The following is a 22,912-nucleotide window of genomic DNA, read 5'->3' on the forward strand; positions in this document are numbered from 1 at the left end:
GAGCACAGGCATGGGTAGAACTGGGCTTGCCTCCTGGCTATACTGCTTACTCTGAGCCTAGTGTTGTCATCTGTAAGGTGTGTGCTTATGAGGACTGAAAGCGAGAGAGCATGCAGAGCCCTTCTTGTAAGGTGCAGAGCATGGGTAGGATTAATAGATGGTAAATTAATAGATGGTAAATATTATGCTGATAGCTGGCAAAACTCTTTGGAAAAATGCGGGCCTTGTACAAGCGTGAGGGATGGCTGGGATGACATTGCACCGGTTTTCCTTTCTCTTCCCTTGTCTCTGGTGAGACCTTCATGCCCCTCCCGTCCGTTCTGCCTGTTCTGGGTCCTTGCGCTGCAGAAGAGGTGAGGGTGGTGGGGACGGGAGAAGCAAAGGCACAGCTGCAGAGAGCAGGAGAGAGCCTCCCTGCCTTCACCTCGCTCTTTGTCATCTGAGCCTCATGACATCCTGGTCACTGACAGGGCAGATTTTATTGGCCCTATTTTTATACAAGAGGCAAGTAGAGCTCAGCTTGGGTAGGAGGGGTGTCCTGGAGCTGGGCAGGGCGCAACCCGGCGAGGAACCGGGCTCCTGGCGCTCTCCACTGAACTCTTCCTGAGGCATGCTGTTTGGGGAGGCAGTAAGGAAAAAGGAGCGTGGGTTTGAAGCTTTTCCTCTATCAGCCAGCACGCCCAGTCCTAAAACAGTGCAGAACCTAACAGCAAGAGAGGCGACTCCCTTCCTTGTGTTAGGAAACCCATTTCCAGAGGAGGATAGCCCACAGCCCCTTCCAAGCCCACTGTCAACAAATAGCAAAGAACTTTGAGTTCTGAGTTCCCTTGCCAGGAAAGCCAAGCAAGTCCCTTTGTTCCCCTGAGCCTCATTGTTACCCTCTGTCAAATGGAGCTTTACTTCTGGGGGAGGTCAAAGTCAGCCTGGAGGCTGTGCAGTGATGGGGTGCTGTTCTGAACTCGCGGATGCAACCCTAGTGTTTTGTAGCAGGGAGATGGCTGGTGGAGCCGTGCAAAGAGGACCAGGCTGCAGGTTCAAAGCTAGTCTCGCCTGGCCGCTCACTGAATAGCTGTGTTTCTTTGTATCCTTTATCTCTCTGCTTCTCTGTTCCTCTTTGTTAAACGAGAACTTTGGCTCATCTCAGAAGCCCCTCCTGGCAAATGTTCACGTTTTCTGTGAAGGCTGTTGTTAAAGTTTGTGTGGATTTTGGTTTCCAGGCCACATCCCATCCTTATACCTCTGCAGGTGAGAGATGCCTTCACTGTCACAAGATAACCCTCTCTGATTCCTTTCATCGATGAAGGATGTTTGTTACCCTGCATGAAACCAGTTTCACATTCAGCAATCCTTTGCAATGTCCTCTGTGGCATCTTTCTAAAGCTTTGGGGGAGGCGAAGTGATAACTGCCTCCACATAGTTAGAGGGCTGTCATGTGCAGGAGATTAGCTTTCCTCCTTGTAGATGAAAGGAGAAGATTGAAGTTGAAGGGTAGAATAAGGACTGTCTGCACAAAAGCACTTTTGGGGGCGCCTGGGTGGCGCAGTCGTTAAGCGTCTGCCTTCGGCTCAGGGCGTGATCCTGGCGTTCTGGGATCGAGCCCCACGTCAGGCTCCTCCACTATGAGCCTGCTTCTTCCTCTCCCACTCCCCCTGCTTGTGTTCCCTCTCTCACTGGCTGTCTCTCTCTGTCAAATAAATAAATAAATAAAATCCTAAAAAAAACCCGAAAACCCCAAAAGCACTTTCAGTAGTCAGAGCTGCCCAAGGACGGACTGGACTGGCCAGAGAGGTTTTGAACCCTCAAGCCTGGGGGTGAGGCCGGAAGCCTGTGGGATGTGGAGCGTTGTAGGAATTTGAGCAGCTCTTTGAGGATTGGTGGGGGTGCAAATAAAAAGATTTCAGGCCCTGATGCTAGGGACTGTGAGGCTTTGGAATTTCTAGGACCAAAGTCTCAGTTGCACCTGTAAAGTGGGTCATCGGACCTTCCCCATAGGGCCATTGCGGAAGTTGAATGAGATAATCCGAGATAATCACCTGCCATAGGACATGTGAGTTCCCCAACTTGACCTGCTGGGAGCAGCGTCCACACTGAGCGGGCATACCTTCCAGAGGCCAGGGTCTCAAGACCTGGCTCATCTCTTGCCCTGCTCTTCCTGGTACGCTTAGTCAGCAGCCTGCTTCTCCAGAGAGTAGGACAAGCTTGCCAGGAATGGGCAGTGCCCACCCCAGGCCGTCTCACAAGGCGGTTCTTGCTCATTTCTCACAAGCTGAATTTTGGGTCCACGGAGTCCACGCAATTCCTGTCCCAGCTCTCTTTTCATTCAGCAAACGTTTACAGAGCGCCTACCATGGCCCAAGCACTGGTGGTAGGTACTGGGCTATACTGGTGATTACCACCTATTCCTGGACATTCTTAGGAAGTTCACAGAGAGGGAGACGAGAAGAAGCAGACAATTTTTATGATACCGGCCTTGTGGTGGAAGCTACCGTGGGAAGATCCTCTTGACTGGCCTCCGGGGAAAAGGCACTAGAGAGTGGGGCGTGCTTCTCAGAAGGGATGCTTGAGCTCAGGTCTTGTTAAGACCAAGTCCCATCTCTTCAAGGCAAGTAGAGTCTCCCGAGAGGCGAGGATCCGGGGTTTTCTCAGCCACTCTCCCGTCGGTGAGTGCTTCACTCCTTCACCACGATCAGTGCTTTGGGACTTCTGTGTGCTGGGAATGCCCATCCCCATCCTTTTTGACCTCTTGCTGCTGGACATCATGTTAGGCAGAATTATGACGTGAAGTCCGGGTCTTAAAGAGTCAGTGGTCATGTATGAAAAAAAAAAACCCAAATCAAAGGTAGGTAATGATATCAGAGAAGCCAGTCATGTAGGGAATAGAGGTCAAGGATTTTGGCCCCCCTGGAGTTGATCTGTGGAGAACTACAAATAACTTGGGGTACACGGTGCCCTCCAAAGCCAATGCCAGTGGGGACACACTAATGATATCAATCACGTGGGGCTCTAAAGGTCAGACTGACTCTATTCTTTCTGTTCTGTCTTGTGTCTTGCTGCATCCCCAAGGGCTCCTTGGCCTCCTGCTGCCTTTGACGTTCTGGGGTCTCTGTGGGACCAGAGGTCCCGATGATAAGGGTTCGAGGGTAACCCCCTCAGAAACATGGGCCTGTACTTCCCCTTTAAAGCTCACTTCGTTCAGTTAATATATATCGAGCTCCTACTGTGTGCCAGGTGCTTTGGCTCATAACCAAATCTTAACATCCCGACTTGAGAATCTCTTCGCTGACATTCAACTTGAGAATCTCTTCATTGAGGTTCAACTTAAGAACCTTTTCATTGAGATTCTGTCCGTTAGTGATGAGATTTCTTACTGGTCAGTGATTTCTTCCTGGGAGGATTCACCCCATGGGAGAGCTGTGTAGCTGGAGCAGACAGGAGGCCCAGCTGAGATGAGTGACAGGGGATTGAGTAGGGATTACAGACTCATCAGCTAGAGGCAGAGAAAATGCTTGGACGAGAGAAGGGGATTAGATTTATTTTTGTCTGGGAGTGAGGGGGAGGCCGGGGCCTGGCAGAAGCTGGGGGAGAAATGCTTGTTTGTGTCCTGCTCTCTCCCTTCTCCTGCTGTCAAAATTCCTACCTATCTTCCAAAACACATTCTTTACACATACCCTCGCTAACTGCAGCCTAGATATTCTCCCTCCATTCCAGGTGCCCAGATGGGCCATATTGCTTTGTAGCAAATGCCTTTCTCCAAGTAGGTCAGTGGGGTTTTTGTCACCACGGAGTAGGCTCCAAACCACCTTCATTTGTGTTTTCATGAGTTGGACTCTTAGCCTCCTAGGTCCTATTGTCTTTAAGATTGGTTATTCTAGGGGCGCCTGGCTGGCTGGGACTCTAGAGCAGACGACTCGTGATCTCAGGATTGTGAGTTTGAGCCCCACGTTGGGTGTAGAGATTACTTAAAATCTTAGAAATTGATAATTCTCTTCCCTGTTGTCACCATATCATCAGCTGCTGTAAAAATGATCATTTATTGAGCATTTACTTACTATCTGATAGGACGGTGTTAGGTGCCTTATAGATGTTGTCTCTAACCCTTTCAACCCTGCAAGGCAAGGTGGTGTTTTATAATATTCCCATTTTACAGGTAAGGAGATTGAGGCTCAGATTTGATTGACATTCCCAGCTGGGAAATGTTGGAATCAAGAATTGAACATGACTGTCTGGCTTTTTTAGATCTCCCTGCACCATATTCGATCGTCTCCCCAATTACCCTGCACTGCATGCCCCTTGACACAGTGGCAGAGAGGGTGTTCCTGTGGGGCCCCAGCGCCCAGCACTCTGCATGGTGCTTATCTAGCAAACATCTGTGTATCGACGAATCCACAGCTTGGCCCTCACACGTCCCTTACTCATCGTTACGGCTTCAGCTCCCCTCTGCATTCCCTGTGGGTTGGTGAAGTGCAGCATTTATCCAGGGAGCCATAACTTTGCTAATGAAGCCAGAGGTCACTGGTTCCATCCTTAAGGACAAGGATGGATGAGTTCCAAGGCTCCGAGCTGTTCCTAAAACCCTCAGCCCGGTTTATCATGGAGCATGGCCCCATGCAGAAGGACAATGAGGGAGAAGATGTGGATGCCACGGTGAGAATCTAGCTCACCGCATTTCTCCCCTGGCAAAGACTTAGACGTCTCTTAGTTCCGTTCCAGTGTCACCACAGGGCAGCCTCCAGACCCTGAGCGGGCAGCATTTCCCGTTCCTCGAACTCTTTATTCTTGTTGGTGGGGAACAGTGGGGACCTAGTGCTGGGTCAGAAGCTGCCTGGCACATGTGCTCTCTGGGGGAGCACAGACCACCCAGGCCTCGTTCCCCCTGTATTCGCACCGTCCAGCCCACAGCAGGGAAGGCAGCAGGCCACGCTGTCCAGTGAATGAATGGGGACGGTCTGCAAATGAGCTGACTTGGATTCTGGAGTCCCTGAGGGGCTGTACCTGCAGCCACTTGGGTCTCAGGCCTCTGCAGCTTCCTCCTGTCACCAGTGTCCCCAGTCTCCATCGTCAGGTCGGCCTGTCTTCATGCAATGGGCTGCTTCCATGGCAGCGTTCCCCTGCGGGCACTGTGAGTACAGTTCAACCTAAAGGAGATGAGGGGAGCAGCTGCTCTCTGGGGATGCTTAGCTGACGGGGTTAGGGCAACTTCGTGTGGCATCGGGCTTGCTTTTTAAAAAAATAGACTTGGGGCGCCTAGGTGGCACAGCGGTTGGGCGTCTGCCTTTGGCTCAGGGCGTGATCCCGGCGTTCTGGGATCGAGCCCCACATCGGGCTCCTCTGCTGTGAGCCTGCTTCTTCCTCTCCCACTCCCCCTGCTTGTGTTCCCTCTCTCGCTGGCTGTCTCTATCTCTGTCGAATAAATAAATAAAAAATTCTTTAAAAAAAAAAAGTAGACTTGTAACTTTGGACTAATTTTAGATTTACAGAAAAATTACAAAGACAGTACAGAGAGTCCCTGTCTACCTGCACCTGGTTTCCTCCCTTGATGACACCTTCCATTATGATGGTATGTTTGGCAAAACCCTCACTGAGCTCCAGACTTTATTTGAATTCTACTCATTTTCCCTTGAATGTCCCTTTCTCTGATCTGGGATCCAGTCCAGGACACCACAAGGCAGTTAGGTGGCCTGCTTCCTTCGCCTTCCGGGGCCTGCAGTGGCTTCTCCGTCATTCCTTGTTTTCCACGGCCTGGTCAGTATGGCTTGTGTGTTTTCATGCTTCGGAAGTTTGTTTCTGGAGGCCAGTGCTTTATGCCAGCGCTGGGGCGCGGTGGCCGTTGGAGGCGCCGCTCCATGGTGGTCAAGGGCAAGGGCTCTCCCAGCTCAGGCACTCGTCATCTGCGCCGTCTTGGGCAGGTTGCTTGGCTTCGTTATGCCTTCATTTTCTCAGCTGTAAGATGGGGAGGGTCCCCAGAAGATTGTTGTAGAGATTAAATGGTAAATGTGAAGTGCATGTCTTGGAAGAATCCTCAGCCTGTGGGGAGTGCTCGATAGATGGTACCTCATGTAGCGAATAGTGGAGTGTTCTCCAAGGATCATTATGGGAAGGGGGCTTGTGGGACAGGGACTGAAAGGAAGTGTTGAACAGAAGGCTGGGGATGAGTAGAGAGGAAGATGTTATTAGTTCCTCCATTCTGCGTTCTTGAGAACGGGATGCTGTGGGGTGTTGAGGGGCGGGTTGCGGAGGGAAAGGAAGTCAGAAAAGAGTGAAGACAGGCTGGAGTAGGGGAGGAAGAGCTGGAAGGGGACCTGAACTCTCCAGGGGGAAGCAGAAGATAGTCTTTCAGGATGTGAGGGAACGCAGGAAAAGGGGTGGTCTTCTCACTCTGGTGGCCTTCCTGCAGCTATCCTTTGGGTAAATCCACTCATCTTTCAACATTTCCCCAAGGGGTCACCCTTGTACACATTCTGTAATGGCTTCTCTCCTCCCCAAGAGGGAATCTCCCTTGGATTCAGGCAAGGTTGGGCACCCCGTCTTCTCCTGGGTGTGTGATTCCTTAAGTGCTGTCCTCACCATGTGGGGTTGTAATGATCTGTGTGCCTCCCATCAGAGCCAGTGAGGTCCTGGAGAACATGAGGTGCTGAGTTTGGTCTGTGCGTCTCCAGTGTCTGTACTGTTGTCTGGCAAATGATGGTTGTTCAGTGAATACTGTTGGGAGAGTGAATAGATGGGACCTTGTAGTGGGAAAGGGAATGTGTGGACGTGGTGGTTGGTTATGACACTCCATCATCTGTCTAAGTTAATGCACCATGAATTCAGTGGATTGGACCAGGCAGAGTTCCATCCTGGCTTTGTTCCATATTGGCCGTGTGATTCTGGATGAATTAACCCCCCTACCACAGATTCCTCATCTTAGAGACAACATCTACCCAGAGGACATTTTTTCTCCTACCTTCTTTTCTTTAGGTGAACTTCCATCCCTTTGCACTGTTCCTTCTCCAGACCTAGCTAAGGTCCTGAGAAGTAGAAAGAGGTGGCAATGAACATGGCACTGGGGATGAAACTTCGATGATTTTTGTATCCAACAAATGGAATGCAGGATCTTTTCAAACACATGCAGAAGACTGAAAAATACTGACCGTGTGTGAAGACCTGAAGAAAATTTGTCAGATTGCACAGAATATTGAAATCCTTTAGGCCATGTTCCCTGGTGATGATGTAATAAGATTAACAATACAATAATCACCAACCTCCCCCCCCCCCACCAGGCTTACCTGCTTTGGAAATTTAGAAGATCTTTCTAAATAACTCCTGGATTGAGAAGAAACCAAAAAGGAAATGACAAAATATTTGGAATGATAATAAGAGTAGTAAATATCAAACTTTGTGAGAAAGTAGCAGAAGTGAAATTCAGGGACAGCCTTATTCCTTTATTCCTTTCAAGCATAGTCCAGAAAAATGACTTCATGCAAATAGATGAGCTGCATCTCAGTTCACACTGAGGGACCTGCTCTCACCACCTGAGAGCTGGTATTGGAATCGCCCCTTTGGTAGAAACTCTCTTCAGAGGAAATGGGCCCAGTTCTCTGCTGAGATGGCACGGTCTTGGGCATTTAATAGGTACCTGGCACTGCTTTCAACATTTCATGTGTATTAACTCATTTAATCCTCACAACAGTTGTGTGAGCAGATTTTTCCTGTTGCAAATGAGGAAACCCTGCCACAGAGGAGAGGTTCGGTAACTTGTTTAAAATCACACGGCTACGGAGCCGCAGACCTGGGTGCTCAACTTGGCCCTGTCGGTGTATCTGTGTGTCTCTATATACGTGCATAGGATTCATAGGATTTACATGCATAGGTGACTTTAAAAAAAAGGTATTTATTTATTTTAGAGAGCGAGCGGTGGCGGGGAGAGGCAGAGGGATAGAGAGAGTCCCAAGCAGACTCTGTGCTAAGCGTGGGGCTCGATCTCACGACCCTGAGATCATGACCTGAGTCGAAACCAAGAGTCAGACGCTTCACCGACTGAGCCACCCAGGTGCCCCTGTCCTGGTAACTTTTTCATTCATGCATATAGATTAATCCAGTTTCATTTTACTGATGTTTCAGCATCCCCGGAAATAAGTGAGGGTGTGTTAGGAGCCAGAGTGGGACAGACATCTGCAGATAGAGTGTGGAGGGTAAGAACCCGGGTCCCGGTCCCCGCAGACTTGCTTTCGAGCTCTCATACTGCCGCTTACTACACTTACTAGCTGAAGCACCGTGGACACGGTATTTAACCTAATTGAGAGGTTGCTTTGTCTGTCAATGGAGAGAATACTTTTTGTCCCTCAGAGGTTGACGTGAGAAGGAAGTAATATATTTGGAACCACAAGAGTGTCAGTGACGAAATACACACATACTACAGAGAAGTCATATTGTTATGACAAAATGTGTGGAGTGGGGCCATCAGAGACTTCGTCTCTTGTTCAGTTGTCCACGGACTCGCTGGCCTTGGGCTAGTCTGGTCATGGGTTTATTCCTCAGTTCTTCATTTTCCAAACAAGGCCAGTGTTGGCCTCAGGTTGTTCATCCAGAAGACATCTTGAAAGTAAAAGTGCGAGGCCCACTAGGGCATTGTTCGAGGCTGATTTCCTCCTGATTCATCTGTTCAGCAGAAAGGGAGGGAAGTGACCCCTCTGGGAGGGTTTCACTGGAAGGGAAAATGGTGGGAGGGAAAACGGGTGTTGGAGAAGGGCCATCAGCCTCCGTAAGTGAGGGACACAAGAGCACTGATTACCTATTGAGAGCTGACACGCTTACTCAGAATTTCTGGCTCTTTTAATCGAAGAAGAGGGACTGGAAAAACCAGATGTTGGGCAGTATGTCATGGGCGTGTGTCTGTGTGTTTGGAATCCTTGTCAGGGGTGGTGCTTGTCTCTGAATCCACAGACCCTCATTCCAGAGGGAGGCAGGTGGGGGAAGGGGGCAGCGGGGACAAGGAAAGTCACATGCCATTGTCTCTTTGCATTATCGGGAGACAGTCTGGGTTTATGAAGAGGATGTGGAGCTCCCAAGCAAAGAGCTGTTTCCCCGTGGGGAGGAGGAAGTGCACGAATGTGTGCTCACCTGCTTGAGCCAGGAGGGCCCTGCCCCCACCAGCCGCAATCCTTTAATGCCCCGCTGTGGGAAGTTAAGGACCAGATGTCCCTTCCTAGTCCCTTCCTAGTCTGGATGGCTGATGCCTGCCCCTCTTACTAGTTCCCTCACCCCAGAACATTCCCAAGAGCTCCCGGGCTTGTCCTGGGACCCGTCAGGTCTTCCTGAGGCCTGGCACATGTGGAAAGGAGGGAATTGGTGACTTCTTCATTTGGGAGGCTCCCTTTTTCTTTCTTTGTCCCTCCCTTCTGTCTCGCTGCTCTGATTTGTACGATCCTTGAGGAATTGCCGATGATTTAAACTTACATTGCAGCCGTATTGTTTTTTTTTAATTTTTAGTTAAAGCATAATTGAAATACAATGTCATCTTAGTTTCAGGCATACAACACAGTGATTTGACAACTGTGTATGTTACTCTGAGCTCACCACGCGCAGTTCAGTGACCCTCTGTCACCATACAACGTTGTTACAGTATTGTCCATATTCCGTGTCATGCCTTTCATCCCCGTGGCTTATTTATTTTATAACTGGAACTTTGTACCTGGAAAAGAGTGAGGGTATTTCTTTCTCTGTCTCCATTCTCTAGAAGGCATCCATTTGTTGAGGCCTGTGGTTTCCTGGCTAGCTAAGCTTGCTGGTTTGCTTGCTGGTTTGCTTGCTTGCTTGCTTCCTTTTTTTCTTCCTTTCTTTTTTGACAACAGGACTCTTTCTTCAAATGCAATGTTACACTCAGCCCCGGTGTATAAAGCAGGTACAAGGAAAGCTGTGCAGACTGAAGAGTAGGGAAGGGCCCGCCTGCTTGGCTCCCCCACCCTGGCCTCCCCTGGTGGTTTGGGAGACACACATCAAGTGTCCTGGGGTTCCGCAAAGCCGTGCTGGAAAACTAAGCTCCTTACGTGGTGTGAAAACCCAGGCTTAATGAGACAAACGCCCAGCTGGGCTCCTGTTCTCCGTGGCTCCCGGTTGCTCTGGGCGATAGGCTGCTTTGGGAAGGTGCACTGGAATAACAAGGGCTTAGGACAGACAACCCAGGCTTGAGCCTAGAGTCTGTGAATCAGTGGCTAGGAGACCCCGGGTGACTTAGAACTTCCATGACTTGCAGGTCCTCAGCTCTAAAACAGACGGGGCTCGCTGACACGGCGAATGTGAAGCAGCTAGGGTGTCGTGGCCAGGTAGCCCCCGTGTCAGGGCTCTATGGGTGGCATGTTTTTATTAAAGAAGCTAACGAGGGGAACCCAAGTCAAATAGACTAAGGTTGACAGAGAAGGTGGTTAGCGTGGAGTGGGAGGAATTAGAGCTTCGGCACCTGCACGTTGTGCTCTGGGCCCCTGAAGTCTCCCCACTCTGCAGGGAGGAGGTCGTGGTCACAGGTCCCTCATGGGACTGTGGGGTATATTTGGGAGGCGGGGTGGACGGCAGACTCAGCGCTGCCCCCTGGCAGATCTCCCGTCTCCTTGGGAGGGCTGGTGGGGGGGCAGCAGGAGATTGGGCCTGGGGGAAGGGAAGGAAGTGGCTGGGCTCGTGGTTCTGAGAGTCTCTGCTGTGGCCCCATGTTGCAGGAACTGCAACGTTCCTGTTACCACACGCCTTGATTCTGTGATAAAGATGGTGAAGTTCTTTTCTTGGCTGTGTTCCATCACGTGGGCCGAAGAGAAAGGGCGCTGTGTGCTTTCCCTGCTCTTGGGGTCCCCAAGGCCTCAGTCCAGAGAGCCTGGCTGTGTCAGAAGGGACGAGGGGTCTCCCTGGGATGAGTTAGATCCCCGGTGCAGAAGCCTGGTGGGAATCCCCATGTCCCGCGACTCCAAATAGATAATCCATGATGACAGCCTCTTGCTCGGATTCTCCAATTGGACTAAAGCTTGTGCTGTTGTCATTGATGTTGTTATGTTTTTGGAAGTGGCACAGCACAGTGGGAAAGACTCTGCATGGGAAGATGGGAATCAAGAAACCCGAGTTCTGTTCCTGGCTGTGTGTGTAACTCAGTGTTTGGCTGTGGGCCTTGATTTGCCCGTCTCTGAATGAGAGAATTTGATGATAGAATCTGTAAGGTTGCATTCAACTCTAAAAGTCCTGTATCTTTTTTTTTTCTTTCCTATTTAAAGATACTTAGATCCAGGTTGAAGCTATAGAGAAGTTGGCGAGATCTTCCATATGGTTGCATTTTTGAGTTGTCACTGTGCGCTGTCCGAATACTTACAAAAGCATTGGTAGACACTATTATTCCTATTTTGTAGATAAGGAGACTGAGACTTCGAGGTGTTAACCAGTTGGGTAAGGCTTGGCGACCAGTATGTGATGGAGTGAGTTTTGGAACCCACATTGTCCTGATGCTCTGGAGCCGACCTTACTGTCCTAGCCGTTAGCGTGAAGACTTTTTTGAAGGAGGAGAACTCACGCTTTTAGACACCATGTCTTTATGGCAAGGTGATAGGGAAACTGACAAGTATTAGGCACCGGTGTGTGCACCGTATTGTGCTAGAAACCTGTATGTGATGTCTTCCAATGCCCATAAATGTCGGAAGGTGTGTAGTGTCATTACCGCTTCCAGCTAAAAACCTCCGAGCAGTAGGACACTTGATGGAGGTCTCACAGCCAGTAAGTGGTAACAGCAGGTGTTAGACCTGGGTTGTGAGTTTCCGAAGACTTCTCTTTTCCTGGTTCACACATTCTCTCCCTGCAGGTGGAGCAGGCTACAACACCCCTCCACCCCGAGCCTGCTCCAAGCCAAGAGCTGACGTCTTGGATGGGGGGACTCCCTGTACAAATTCCAGGGGTCTCAAAGATTTATGTCGTTATGCCTGCCTCCCACCCTCCAGGACACAGTTGTTCCCAGCTTCCAGGAAGTTCCGTCAGTCCATCCCAGGATGGTAGCCTCATCCCACTTCCCAGACCTCTGTAGAGAGAAAACTCAACAAACACTCGTGAACTCATCTTTCCAGAGAAGACTGGGCCCCTGTTTTCCAGTGAGGGTCACAGAGATCCTTCCCGGGACATGGAGCTCTCTGGAGGCTGCTAAGAGGCCCACATACTGGCGATAGTCGATAAAGGGAGCTCTTTGTCTGCACTTTAGAAACTGCTGGCTGAATCCAGGCTGAGTCTCTATGGAGGCTAGTCTTCTGTTTGGCTAAAATTGATTCCATTTGTCTTACGTATCTAGCTGGGTATACACATGGTAAGTGCTCGGTATACACATGGAATGAATGACAAGAGCCAATTCCTCCGAAACAGATTTCTTGAAATATTAGAAGAGTACTGTTCAGCTCATTGGAGGAGTGCTGGGAAGGTCTGTGGAACCTGCTGGAAGCAGGGGGAGGCTTCGGAAGAGTAGAGGCAAGGGTGGCTCTGCAGATATCTCTGCTGGGCGCTGCCACTGGGGGACTCAGCTCCATTCACTTTGCAATTCAAATTCCTCCGGGAGCTTGGGTCCAGATTGATCCCCCACACCTTCCCCACACAATTCTGGGAAAGTTATCTACACAAAGGAAGGTGTTCTGGGCAGGCAGGTAGCTCAGAGTATCTGTTACAGTAGATAAGGCAGCCCTGGCCCTCCAGGGGTTCACAGCCAGCAGGGAAGGATTGGTAAGTAAAGGAATAATTAACAATACGCTGTGCTGGATGCTATGGAAGGTTTGCACAAAATGCCCTGAGACCTTAGGGAAGTTTTAAATTTTGCAGAAGGGGGAAGTGTCTCAGAAGGCAGACAGAGGAGATGGTTGGGATTGCATTTTAAAGGCGAGTAAAACTTTTCTAGCTGGTCCTTGTGTGACAGTTGAGCAGATGAAAGAATGGTGTGTCTGGGAACAGCCAGGAAAGTTGAAAGTGTCTGGTCTAGAGAGAGGATCCTAGAGGGAGGAATGTGGGTGGGGCCAGACTGTAATGGGCCCTCTGTGGTCTATTAGGCAATGGGACTTTTAATCCAAGGAGATGAATAGAAGGAATGACTTTTTAGGAAGTCAATTTTGGGGGCTGTAGCACTGCTCTCAAATTCAATTTCTTTGAATGTGGCTGTTGAGTTTGGGTTGCTGGTGGTTCCAGACAAGCCAGAGAATGACATGATGGGGGAGCCAATTGGAACAGACTCCCGAGATGTTTGCGGAGTCTCAGATTTCAATGGGCATTCCCAGTAATTCCATCATCTGTTGAAGATGGGGTTGGGGTCAGGGGAGGGTGGCAGCAGGTAGAGAAGAGAGGCCCCTGGTGGCTTTCATTGCCCGTGGCATTCTGAGTGTTTCAGAGCGACACGTCTCGGTGTTTCAAAGCCCACTGGAGGTTGTAGAGAAGCAGGTGTAGGGGATTTGTGCTCCCCACCTCCGCTCCTGAGAACCCGTTCTCCCTCTGTGCTTAGAAATGGTCAGTATGGGGGCGCCTGGGTGGCACAGCGGTTAAGTATCTGCCTTCGGCTCAGGGCGTGATCCTGGTATTATGGGATCGAGCCCCACATCAGGCTCCTCCGCTATGAGCCTGCTTCTTTCTCTCCCACTCCCCCTGCTTGTGTTCCCTCTCTCGCTGGCTGTCTCTATCTCTGTCAAATAAATAAATAAATAAAATCTTTAAAAAAAAAAAAGAAATGGTCAGTGTGTCGTGCAGCGCTGGGGAGAACATAGAAACAGCTCAGGCCCTGGATGCTGGGTAGGAATGGAAATGCTTCCTTTAGATAGCCATTTTGTGATTTTGCAGAGGAAGTGGAATGAGATCCAGAACCCTGGGGTCTCCAGGGGTTGCCGGGGGCGGTGGGGAGAGCTTCCTTTTCCTTATAAACAGGAGCTCTGACAGGGAACAACACAGTGCTGTTTTTTTGCAATAGGCGGTTTATGAAAACAGGAAAATCTTTGCTCCTACTGTGAGGATTGGAAGCAAGTGCTTTGGAGGAACTGAGGCTAGAAACATACAGATCTCTGGTAGGGCGGATCTCGCATTTGAACACTGTGGGGAAGGGGTTAGGAACATGGGGTCCAAATCCAAAAGACGGGCTAGAATTTGCCTGTCTCGACACGATAGCTGTGTGACTTTGGCCAGGTTATTCAGCCTCTCTGTTTTCGGTTCTCCAGCTGGAATGAGTCATAATACTACCCCCACCACCCCCACCCCACCGCCAACAAACCTAGCAGTTACTGAGTACTTACAGCATGCCAGGCACAGTGAAAACCTGTTTTAGCTTCATTGTCTCATTTCTTAACCCCCTCGTATAGTAGGTAGTGTGTTGTCAGCATTTTACAGATAAGGAAACCTGGGCGCAGTGAGGCAGGAGCCTGCCCATCCCTCCCTTTCTCCCCCACCCCCCTGACAAAGTCAGTAAGCAGTGCAGCGAGGGTTTAAGTGCAGACAGTGTGAGGCTGGGGTTCAAAGCATCGCAGAGCTGTTCTGAGTTGTCAGGGAGATTACGTGTGCATAATGCTTGATCTAGACGGAGCTCCGGGTGAGTACTCGGTACTGTTCACCGCGTCTTGTGTTCTGGGCCTCACGCCGCTCCTTTTTGTCTCCCCCAGAAGCAGCTGACCCAGGATGATGATGCCGACGAGGTGGTGATTGCTATTGACAACACGGCTTTCATGGATGAGTTTTTTGCTGAGGTAGGAGACCTTCCTCTGTGTGTGTGTGTACGTGTGTGCGTGTGTGTTTTCCTGAATGTACATAAGGAAACACAGCTGCTGTGTAAAGAATAAAACTCGGCTCTTTCAAGAGTAGCAGAGGGCGGTTGGTCTTGTCCTGGGGTGGGGGCAGCCAGACCAAGAAGTTACCCGGAGATTCTCTTCAATGCATACTTGGGGGGGGTCTGGATTTTTCATCTTATTGAGAAAATCAGAAGGTAAATCAGACGCAATGAAAGAGATGTTGTTGAAGTCTTATGCTACATGACAACATTTTAATGATACCCTTTCTTGCCTAAATTATGTGATTTCCTTACAGAATCAACCATAGGGGTCACAGGCATGAGTATGAAAGAAAAAAAATCACATTTTTAGGTCCGTGATTCAGATAGATCCGATTTGTTGTTTCCAAAGATTCAGGCCCTTTGACTTAATTCTCGTGATAACTGAAACACTAAGAAACCACTGGTTTAGTATTTTGGAAGTTCAACAGGGGCAAAGATGGGTTGCCCCTGTCTACAGATCCACATAATCTTCGATCTCGAAGGTCCTTGTGGGGAGTGCTGCTGTTGGATGGTGAGATGGTACAGTGTCAGGGGCTTCAAATCTCAGCCCTGCTTCTGACCAGCCGTGGTTCCTTCACACGCTTGGTTCCCGTTATCTGTAAATGGGGATTGATACTCCGATTCCCCCTAGGGTTATTAGGAAGGTATCATGGACTGATGTCGGTAAGGCATTCGGTATAGTGTCTGACATGGATGTGCCCGATGAATGATCCTTCAAAACAAAACGAAAGCACGAAAAGTTCAGTCATGGAAGCTTCCACCATCATAGTGTGGTTTCTTTATTTAGGCTTTTTATTTTTTTGGAAAGAAGACATGAAGCGGCACGTTCTTTCTTCAGGAAGAACGTGGGCACCTCCCGTCTCTAGATGGAGGCTGTGGAAAGTCGCCCTCCAACTCTTGTCTAAACAGCTTGGCGGTTCAGGGCAGGTCATCTGGGGGAGTCATTAGCGGGTAGGGGCGAACTGCAGTGCGTGCTGGCCTGATTGGGAAGCTGGCTGTGAACGCTCCGCGGTTCCCCACCCCCTCCCTGGGTGGGTCTGTCCTTCTGGTCGAGGACTGCCGTGAGACCCAAGAGCACTTGAGTTTAGTGAGTCCAGGGCTGTTCCAGGTGTGGATCGTGGAAGGAAAATGTCTTATCAGGGGTGGGGAGGACCCCTGTAAGCCACTGTCGCGTGTTCTGAGCATATCTTAGATAACCAGATACGTTGGAGAACTTCTTCCCTCAGATGAGGCCGCTTTGCCAATAACGGTGCTTTGCCTCTTCTAAGCCAGTTCGAGGTTCCCTGTGATGTGGGAGGGTGGGGGGTCTCCACGACGTGGTCTCAGTTCATCCTCGAGCATCTCGTAGTGGTTGACTTTGGTCCAGTCACTTAACACCCCCAGACTCTAATTCCTGCTCTGGAAATTGGGAAGTCAGCACTCATCTTTCAAGGTCAGTGTGAGGATAACGTGAGGGTCACACACCCAGAAAGTGTTCTCTAAACAGAAAAGTGCTGGCTGGGATCATAGTCATTTTTGGAGCCTTAACAAGCCCTCGAGGGCCGCTTTTCTTTTTTTTTTTCTTTTTCTTTTTCTTTTTTAAGATTTTTATTTATTTGACAGGGAGAGAGAGCGGGAGAGAGCACAAGCAGGGGGAGTGGAAGAGGAAGAAGCAGGTTTCCCACTGAGCAGGGAGCCTGATGTGGGGCTGGATCCCAGGACCCTGGGATCACGACCTGAGCCGAAGGCAGGTGCTTAACGACTGAGCCACCCAGGCACCCCTGCTTTTCTTTCTTGCTTTCTCTTTGTCAGATGCTTTTCTGTCATTAGGAGAAAAAAAAAAAACAAACCACCCAAACCCTGTCATATTTAGGGTGGAGAAGGGGACTGAATTGTGGGATAGAAATCTTCGGAATTAAGTTCCTTATCTGCTACTGACTGTCTGATCTTGGGCACATTCCTTGATTTCCCTCAGTCCCCGTGAGCTTGTCTGTGAAATGGGGAGCAACAGAGTCACCTTGCAGATTTGTTGGGGAGTAAAGGAGCTGGCCCTCAGAAAGTGCTTCGTGTGAGCCTAGGTAAATGTCACTTGCCTACTTTCCATCTGATCGGGGGGGTGCCGGGAGGGTAACGCTGCAGTGGGGCAGAGGCGTGGAAGGGGGAGAGGGGAGGGGGGAGGGGGGCCACAGGCCGTGGAGAGAGGCCACAGCTCTGGCGCCCACGGGTCCTGGTCCAGATCTCAGCACTGCCCTGACCAGCAGTATAACTTTGGAAAAGTTGTTTCACTACCCTAAACCCCAGCTTCCTCTAAAGCAGGAATTGAGGTGTTGCCTGCTGGGTATTATAAATATAAAGTGAGAAAGTATGTGGACGTACCTAGCACAGCGCCTGGCATACAGTATGTCTTCATTCTGTTTGAGCTGTCCTCACCGTTCCGTTCCTGGTGTGTTTGGGAATAGCCTCGAAAGTGGGATAAAGCACATGCCAGGTAATGGGGGTTTGGGGAAACGAGCCCTCCCACCCTCCCCTTGCATGTGGCTGGGGAACACAGCAAGGGTATCCTTCAGGAAGAGAGCTAAACAGATTGCTTGGGAAGGCATTTTTGGAATGCAACTTGCTTTCTGGACTTGTTCCAACAAGCAGGTCACCCGCGGCTGTTTGTCGAGGACTGAGTGTGTGAATCACAACCCCGTCAGAGAGGCATGTGCAAGGTGCAGGTGAAATCACGGGGCCAGGACGTTTTCAGAATGCGCGCTGCACTGTAAAACTCAAATGGTTTCTCCAGCTTCTCAGCTGTTACGGGAAAGAATTGGCCCTTGGGTCTTCAGGCCTTGGATGATTAAGCCAGGGGCTGGTAAATGATAAACCTCAGATTATTGTCTCAGTTCTGCTTGTCTGTATTTTCTTTGCTCTGTTTGCTCAGTTGGCAGAGACAACACATTTTCAGAGGAAGCAGACCTGCCTGAGAAGGAGAGCATAGGGGCTTTTTCTTCTGTGTTCATTTGTCCATTCACCAGACTACACACGTGCTCATGTCCTCCGCACGGTGTTAAGGGCTGGCTCTACAAAATGCTCTGTGACAGGGTCCTTGCCCGCTGGTGTCTCTTTAGCTGGTGAGTCATGATAATAGAAATGTCAAGGCCCTGGGGGAGCACAGCAGGGGAGAGAGGAAGGTGAGGGAAGGCCCCAGTGGTTCTTAACTAGACCTGTCCCTCAGAATCACCTGGGGAGCCTTTTGCCCTGGAATGGGTTAGACTTTCCGATTTTGGGGAAATCTGTCCAGATGATTCTTTTGCTTCTGCAGTTATGAACCACTGCCAAATGAAGGGTAAGCCTTTGAAGATGTTATGGAAATGCTGGGATCAGAGTGTTTTTAGGAAAATCATTCTGGTGGCAGCTCATGGAGGGCGGGAAAGGCCAGCAATGGAAAGACTAGCCAGTTGGCTGGTGCAGTAGCCCATGGGAAAGAGGATGAGAGCTCTGACCTGGGTCTGGGACCCTGGCAGCAGCATGGCCTGTTACCCAGGGGTGCTTTTGAGTGACGGTGGTGTAAGCAGTAAGGATATGTCATCACTTCCCATGTGAAGAAGTCTGCGTGGAGGGCGGTGCAGTGGGCTGGGTGGTGTGGTGCTAGGTCAGACCACTATCTCTGGGATCCTCTTGGCTTTTCCCTTGGGATTGGGAGGTAACGTCTGTTCTGATTCCCTGTTGCCATATGACAGTCACCCCAACATTTAGGGTATAGAACAACCATTTTGTGATGCTGACAGATTCTGTGGGTTAGGAATTCAGGCCCAGGGCACAGTGGAGATGGGTCATTTCTGCTCCACGATTTCTGGGGACTTAGTTGGGAAGACGTGAACAGCTGGATGCTGGAACCTTATGGAGACCTCTTTATTCAAATGTCTGGTGACAAGGGAAAGCTCCATAGAGACCATAGGCGTTGGAGCGCCTCTACCTGGCCTGTTTCTGTGGCTGGGGTTTCTTAGCCTGGCCAGCGCAGGATCATCGGGGTGTTACATGGAAGCTCAGGGCGCCACTGCAAGGTTCCGGCTATGCAAGGCCTATGGCACATCACCTCGGTACTCTGATGTCAAAGCAGTCACAGGCCTGCCAGGTTCACGAGAGCAGTGCGTAGGTGCCCCCTCTGAGTGGGAGGACCATGAAAGAATCCGTGCCATGTTTTAAAACTTCCAGAGCCACAGCTCCATGTGACACCCCCGTGTACCAGCATCGCAAGAAGTCAGCAAGGGGGAAGCCAGAGAATCCCTCAGATCCTTTTATCAGGCAAGAAAACCACCCAAATCCTCTAAGTTGACTTCCCCCCGTGGGCCATTGACCAACAGTGGATCACGTGGTCACAGCCACTAAGCTGGGAGGGACACCGGGGAAGTGAGTGGTTCCCAAAACGACAGCGTTGCCAGGATTGACTTAGAACTGATCCTGATTCATTGCCTGGGGCTGACAACATTGCTGCCCAAGCAAGACCGGAGTTCTGTTCACAAGAAAGGGCAGGGGCCGCAGATGGCTACTTGGTTCATCAAAGTGTTCATCATGGATGGTGAGCAGGTATGTTGGAAAATGCTTCATACTCTTTTCCTCCCATGGGGATTTAAAATGTACATGAACTCATTAAAAGCTCTGAGATGTCCCGTAATAAAGAAACCCGCTTAACTTGCTTATCCGAGCATTTACTTTTTTCATAGAACACTTTCTGACATGTAACTTCTATTAGCAAGGGGGAATGATGACATTTCAGAAGATGCTATTATAAAGTTTTTGGTGGTTTTTTCGTGGTGGTAGGCAGTGTTTTAAAAACCATCTGTGAGACTGTTTGGCGGTTCCGCTGGTATATGAAGCTTGCTTGTCTCCCAAGTTACTTGCATTCACTTATTTACTCATTCAACAGACTTAGACCGGGTGACACCTGTGCTTGGCCAGTGATGGCTGTGAGGCAGTACAAGTGGGAAGAGGTCACTGAGTCAGGGCTGGGTGGGACAGGTGAGAGGCAGGGCCTGTGTGCCAGGGGCTGGGGTGCCTCGCAGGGCGGAGCAATGCCTCCTTAGAGGAACTGGAAGCAGAGGCATTTCTGCAGAGGCTTGAGTTTTGTTAAAACTAAGAACCTCAAAGTGAACGTAATATGGAAACCTCGACATCAAGTCAAATCTAGCAGGTTAAGGATACCTCAGTTCCTTTTTCAGGTGGAATATTTGGGTGAGTCAGTGAGCTGGGCAGCACGAAGCCCTCTCCCGTCACATGCCCGTTTGCTCTCAGATCCGTCCCCTGCCTTTCCTGGGCTCTGCTCCTTACTGCAAGGCCCTCATTTCCCAGGTTCCCTTGCCCGCTGGCGTTGGTGTGCCTGACCTGGGGACGCACTGGCAGAAGACTCAAGGAGGAGGGAGGAGGCCATGGTTTTCTTCCCCAGACATGTCTCCTCTGTGGCCTCAACTGTTGCTGGGTGGACCCTGCCTCCAAGGTGCCCGTTCTGCTGGCCAGCTCCACCGTGCTGTGGCTCTCGTCAGAAGGGCCCTGGCCTTGGGCTCTGGTGACCCTGCTGTTGGTAATTTCCAGAGTGCCTCACCATCCTCTGTTTGGCTTCTTGGCCCTTCCATCCTGGCGGAAAGAATTTCTGCACTCTGTTATTTCGGCTAAAACAACTAGATAGATTTTTGTTTTCCTGACCAAATTTTGAGTGATGCAAAACCCGAATATACTTAATTGATTTGAGATTATTATCTAAGAATACTTGTTTTCATTGGTCAGTGTAACTCTGAGATTGCTCATTTCTTTTCATTCATGAAAGGGGATTCCACTGGTTTATCACTAGTCTTGATAAAACCCCTGACAGACTTGACTTCTGTTGCTTGGACAGAGACCTCTCTGTTCCTTCTGGTCAGTGTGTGTTTTCTAAAGCGAAGAAGCAAACACATCAAAGAGGACTTGACTGAGAATGTGTAATATGGGGACCGTTTTGAATTCTCCTCGTTTTGGGGGAAAGTCAAGGTGTATGAACTGTGAAAAGGAGTCGTTATTTTGACCCTTACAACCCCATTACTTTGTTACCGTAACAGGGGGGCACATAATAAATATGCAGGAATTAATTAATGTCTAACTAGAGGTACAGAGTATGTGGGAGCTTAGGGGAGGCAGAGGCTTGTTCTTAAGTAGAATGGACAAAGCCTTCCACCCTCCCCCACGGCAACCTGCCAGTTCTCCAAAAGTAAGGACTTTCTCTGCTTCCCATTATCTAATTAGATTCCACTGGCTCCTTAGGTCCAGAAGGAGGAGGCCACCCATGCCTTGAAAATAACTCCCTTCTTTCAGTTAGACGGTGGTGATTAGTATAATCCGGTAATCATAATTGGTTCCCTGAGGCAACACCCAATGTGAAGAGCCATTGACTTGCTGTCCTACTTGATTTCCTTGGGTTGCTGCTGACAGCATCACAGGGCGTTTGTTAACAGGGGACTGCTGGGCTGTGCAGATGAGACGTGCTTGTGAAGGCAGGCAGAGCACCTGGCACGTGATACACGGGCAGTAATGGCTGGCTCTTCCTAGATTTCTCTTCGTCATTTCATTTCGTGAGTGTGTACTTCTTGTTAAGCCTTTGACATGCATTATCTCTTCTAATCCCCACAAAAACTCTAGGAAGTGGGAAATAATGAAAATCCTCATTTCACAGATAAGAGAACCAGGGCTGGGGGTATGTGTGGGGGTGGTGAGTGGATTGTTCAAGGTCATAAAACTGCTGGGACATGAAGCCAAAACTTGAACCTGGCTGGTTTGATCCTTAACATTTTCTGAACTGTACTGTCTGAATGGCCACATTACTGACAAATCATTGAAAAATACATTTTATTTTTTAAGTTATTTTATTTTGTTTTAAAGATTTATTTATTTGAGAGAGAGAGGAGGGGCAGAAGGAGAGAATCTTCAAATAGACTCCCCACTGAGTGCAAAGGCTGTCACAGGGCTCAATCTCATGACCCTGTGATCATGACATGAGCTGAAATCAAGAGTCGGATGCTTAACGAAGCCACCAGGCACCCCAGAAAATACATTTTGCAAAGTAACATACAATAAGCCGGCATTGAGGGTGTACTGGTTGCAAATTTAGCATGGTGATGAAAAAAATACAGCTTTCAGATTGGTTCCTCAATCAGCAACGATTCTCCAGCACTTTTGGTTTATAAAGCTCTCTGTAGGGAGCCTTGGTTAGAGAAGGAAGGAATAAGGCACATGACCTCAGCAAAGGGCAACTGAGCCAGTCTCACAAAACGGAGTGGAACACGAGCATTACCGTGACACAGGCTGCATACACAGGGACATGGGAGAGAAGATAGAAGAACGTCTCTCGTGGTTCTTGTACCTTTATAGCTGGTTCAGGAGACAGGGTTTGGTGTCTGACAGATGCCCGGTTTTGCCTTTTTTGCAGCGTGGCCTGGAGTGAGTTCCTGTCCTGTGAGCCGCAGTATTCTCAGGCACAAAAACGAGCTAGTGATGATGGCCTCATGGAAGTGTCAGCTTGTTTCTAACATGTATATTTCTTAAATCAATTCACTTCTTAAATATATTCTTGTATCAGGTAATGTCAGGACATTTAGAACAACCCCAAACACACAAAACAGCCCTTGAGCTTTTAGATTCAGCCTTGTAGGCTTCATACTAGGTTTGCACCCCCCTCCCCCATCAGTCTTTGGTTATTTGGCAAATGCACAAAAGAAAATTAAATGCATGTAGCTGCCACCACGAAATACCCAGAAAGTCACGTTGGAGGAAAACCAACACTTCCAAGGAAAAACAAAGACACAGAGTTCAAAAAAAGAGAGCTTTGTGATCGGCCACTTGCCCATCCTGAAGTCCTAGATGGGTTCTGTGATTATTTGGTGAATTGACAAAGTTACTGGATTTCCAAATCAGAATCCCTGAAATGCCTCCAAGTGGTGAGGTTGATGAAGATAGAGGAGAGAAGGCAGCCAGCCCGCTCTGGGTGGAGGATGGAGGAAGTGGGGGTGGGAGCCTTCCTCCCTGGGCTGGCCAGTCCCATAGGCAGGTTGAGGGGGCAGCACCTAGGGCTGGGCTCTCCCATCCACAGAGTCAGATAGGCCATCTACCATCCGGTCTTCATTTTTTTTTTTTAATGATTTTTTT

The 22,912-nt window shown here is 49.5% G+C and overlaps 1 protein-coding gene across 2 annotated transcripts in view; it reads left to right on the forward strand.

The window, feature by feature from the left end:
• Nucleotides 1–22,912, forward strand: part of STX3 (syntaxin 3) — a 42,923-nt gene that overhangs the window by 1,126 nt on the left and 18,885 nt on the right. For both annotated transcript variants that reach the window (XM_011237699.3, XM_011237700.3), the window contains exon 2: nt 14,616–14,699. In XM_011237699.3, the coding sequence (XP_011236001.1) occupies nt 14,616–14,699 (84 nt within the window). The remainder of the gene's footprint in view (nt 1–14,615; nt 14,700–22,912) is intronic.

Source organism: Ailuropoda melanoleuca, chromosome 16 (assembly GCF_002007445.2).
Source record: "Ailuropoda melanoleuca isolate Jingjing chromosome 16, ASM200744v2, whole genome shotgun sequence".
Classification (NCBI taxonomy): Eukaryota; Metazoa; Chordata; class Mammalia; order Carnivora; family Ursidae; genus Ailuropoda; species Ailuropoda melanoleuca.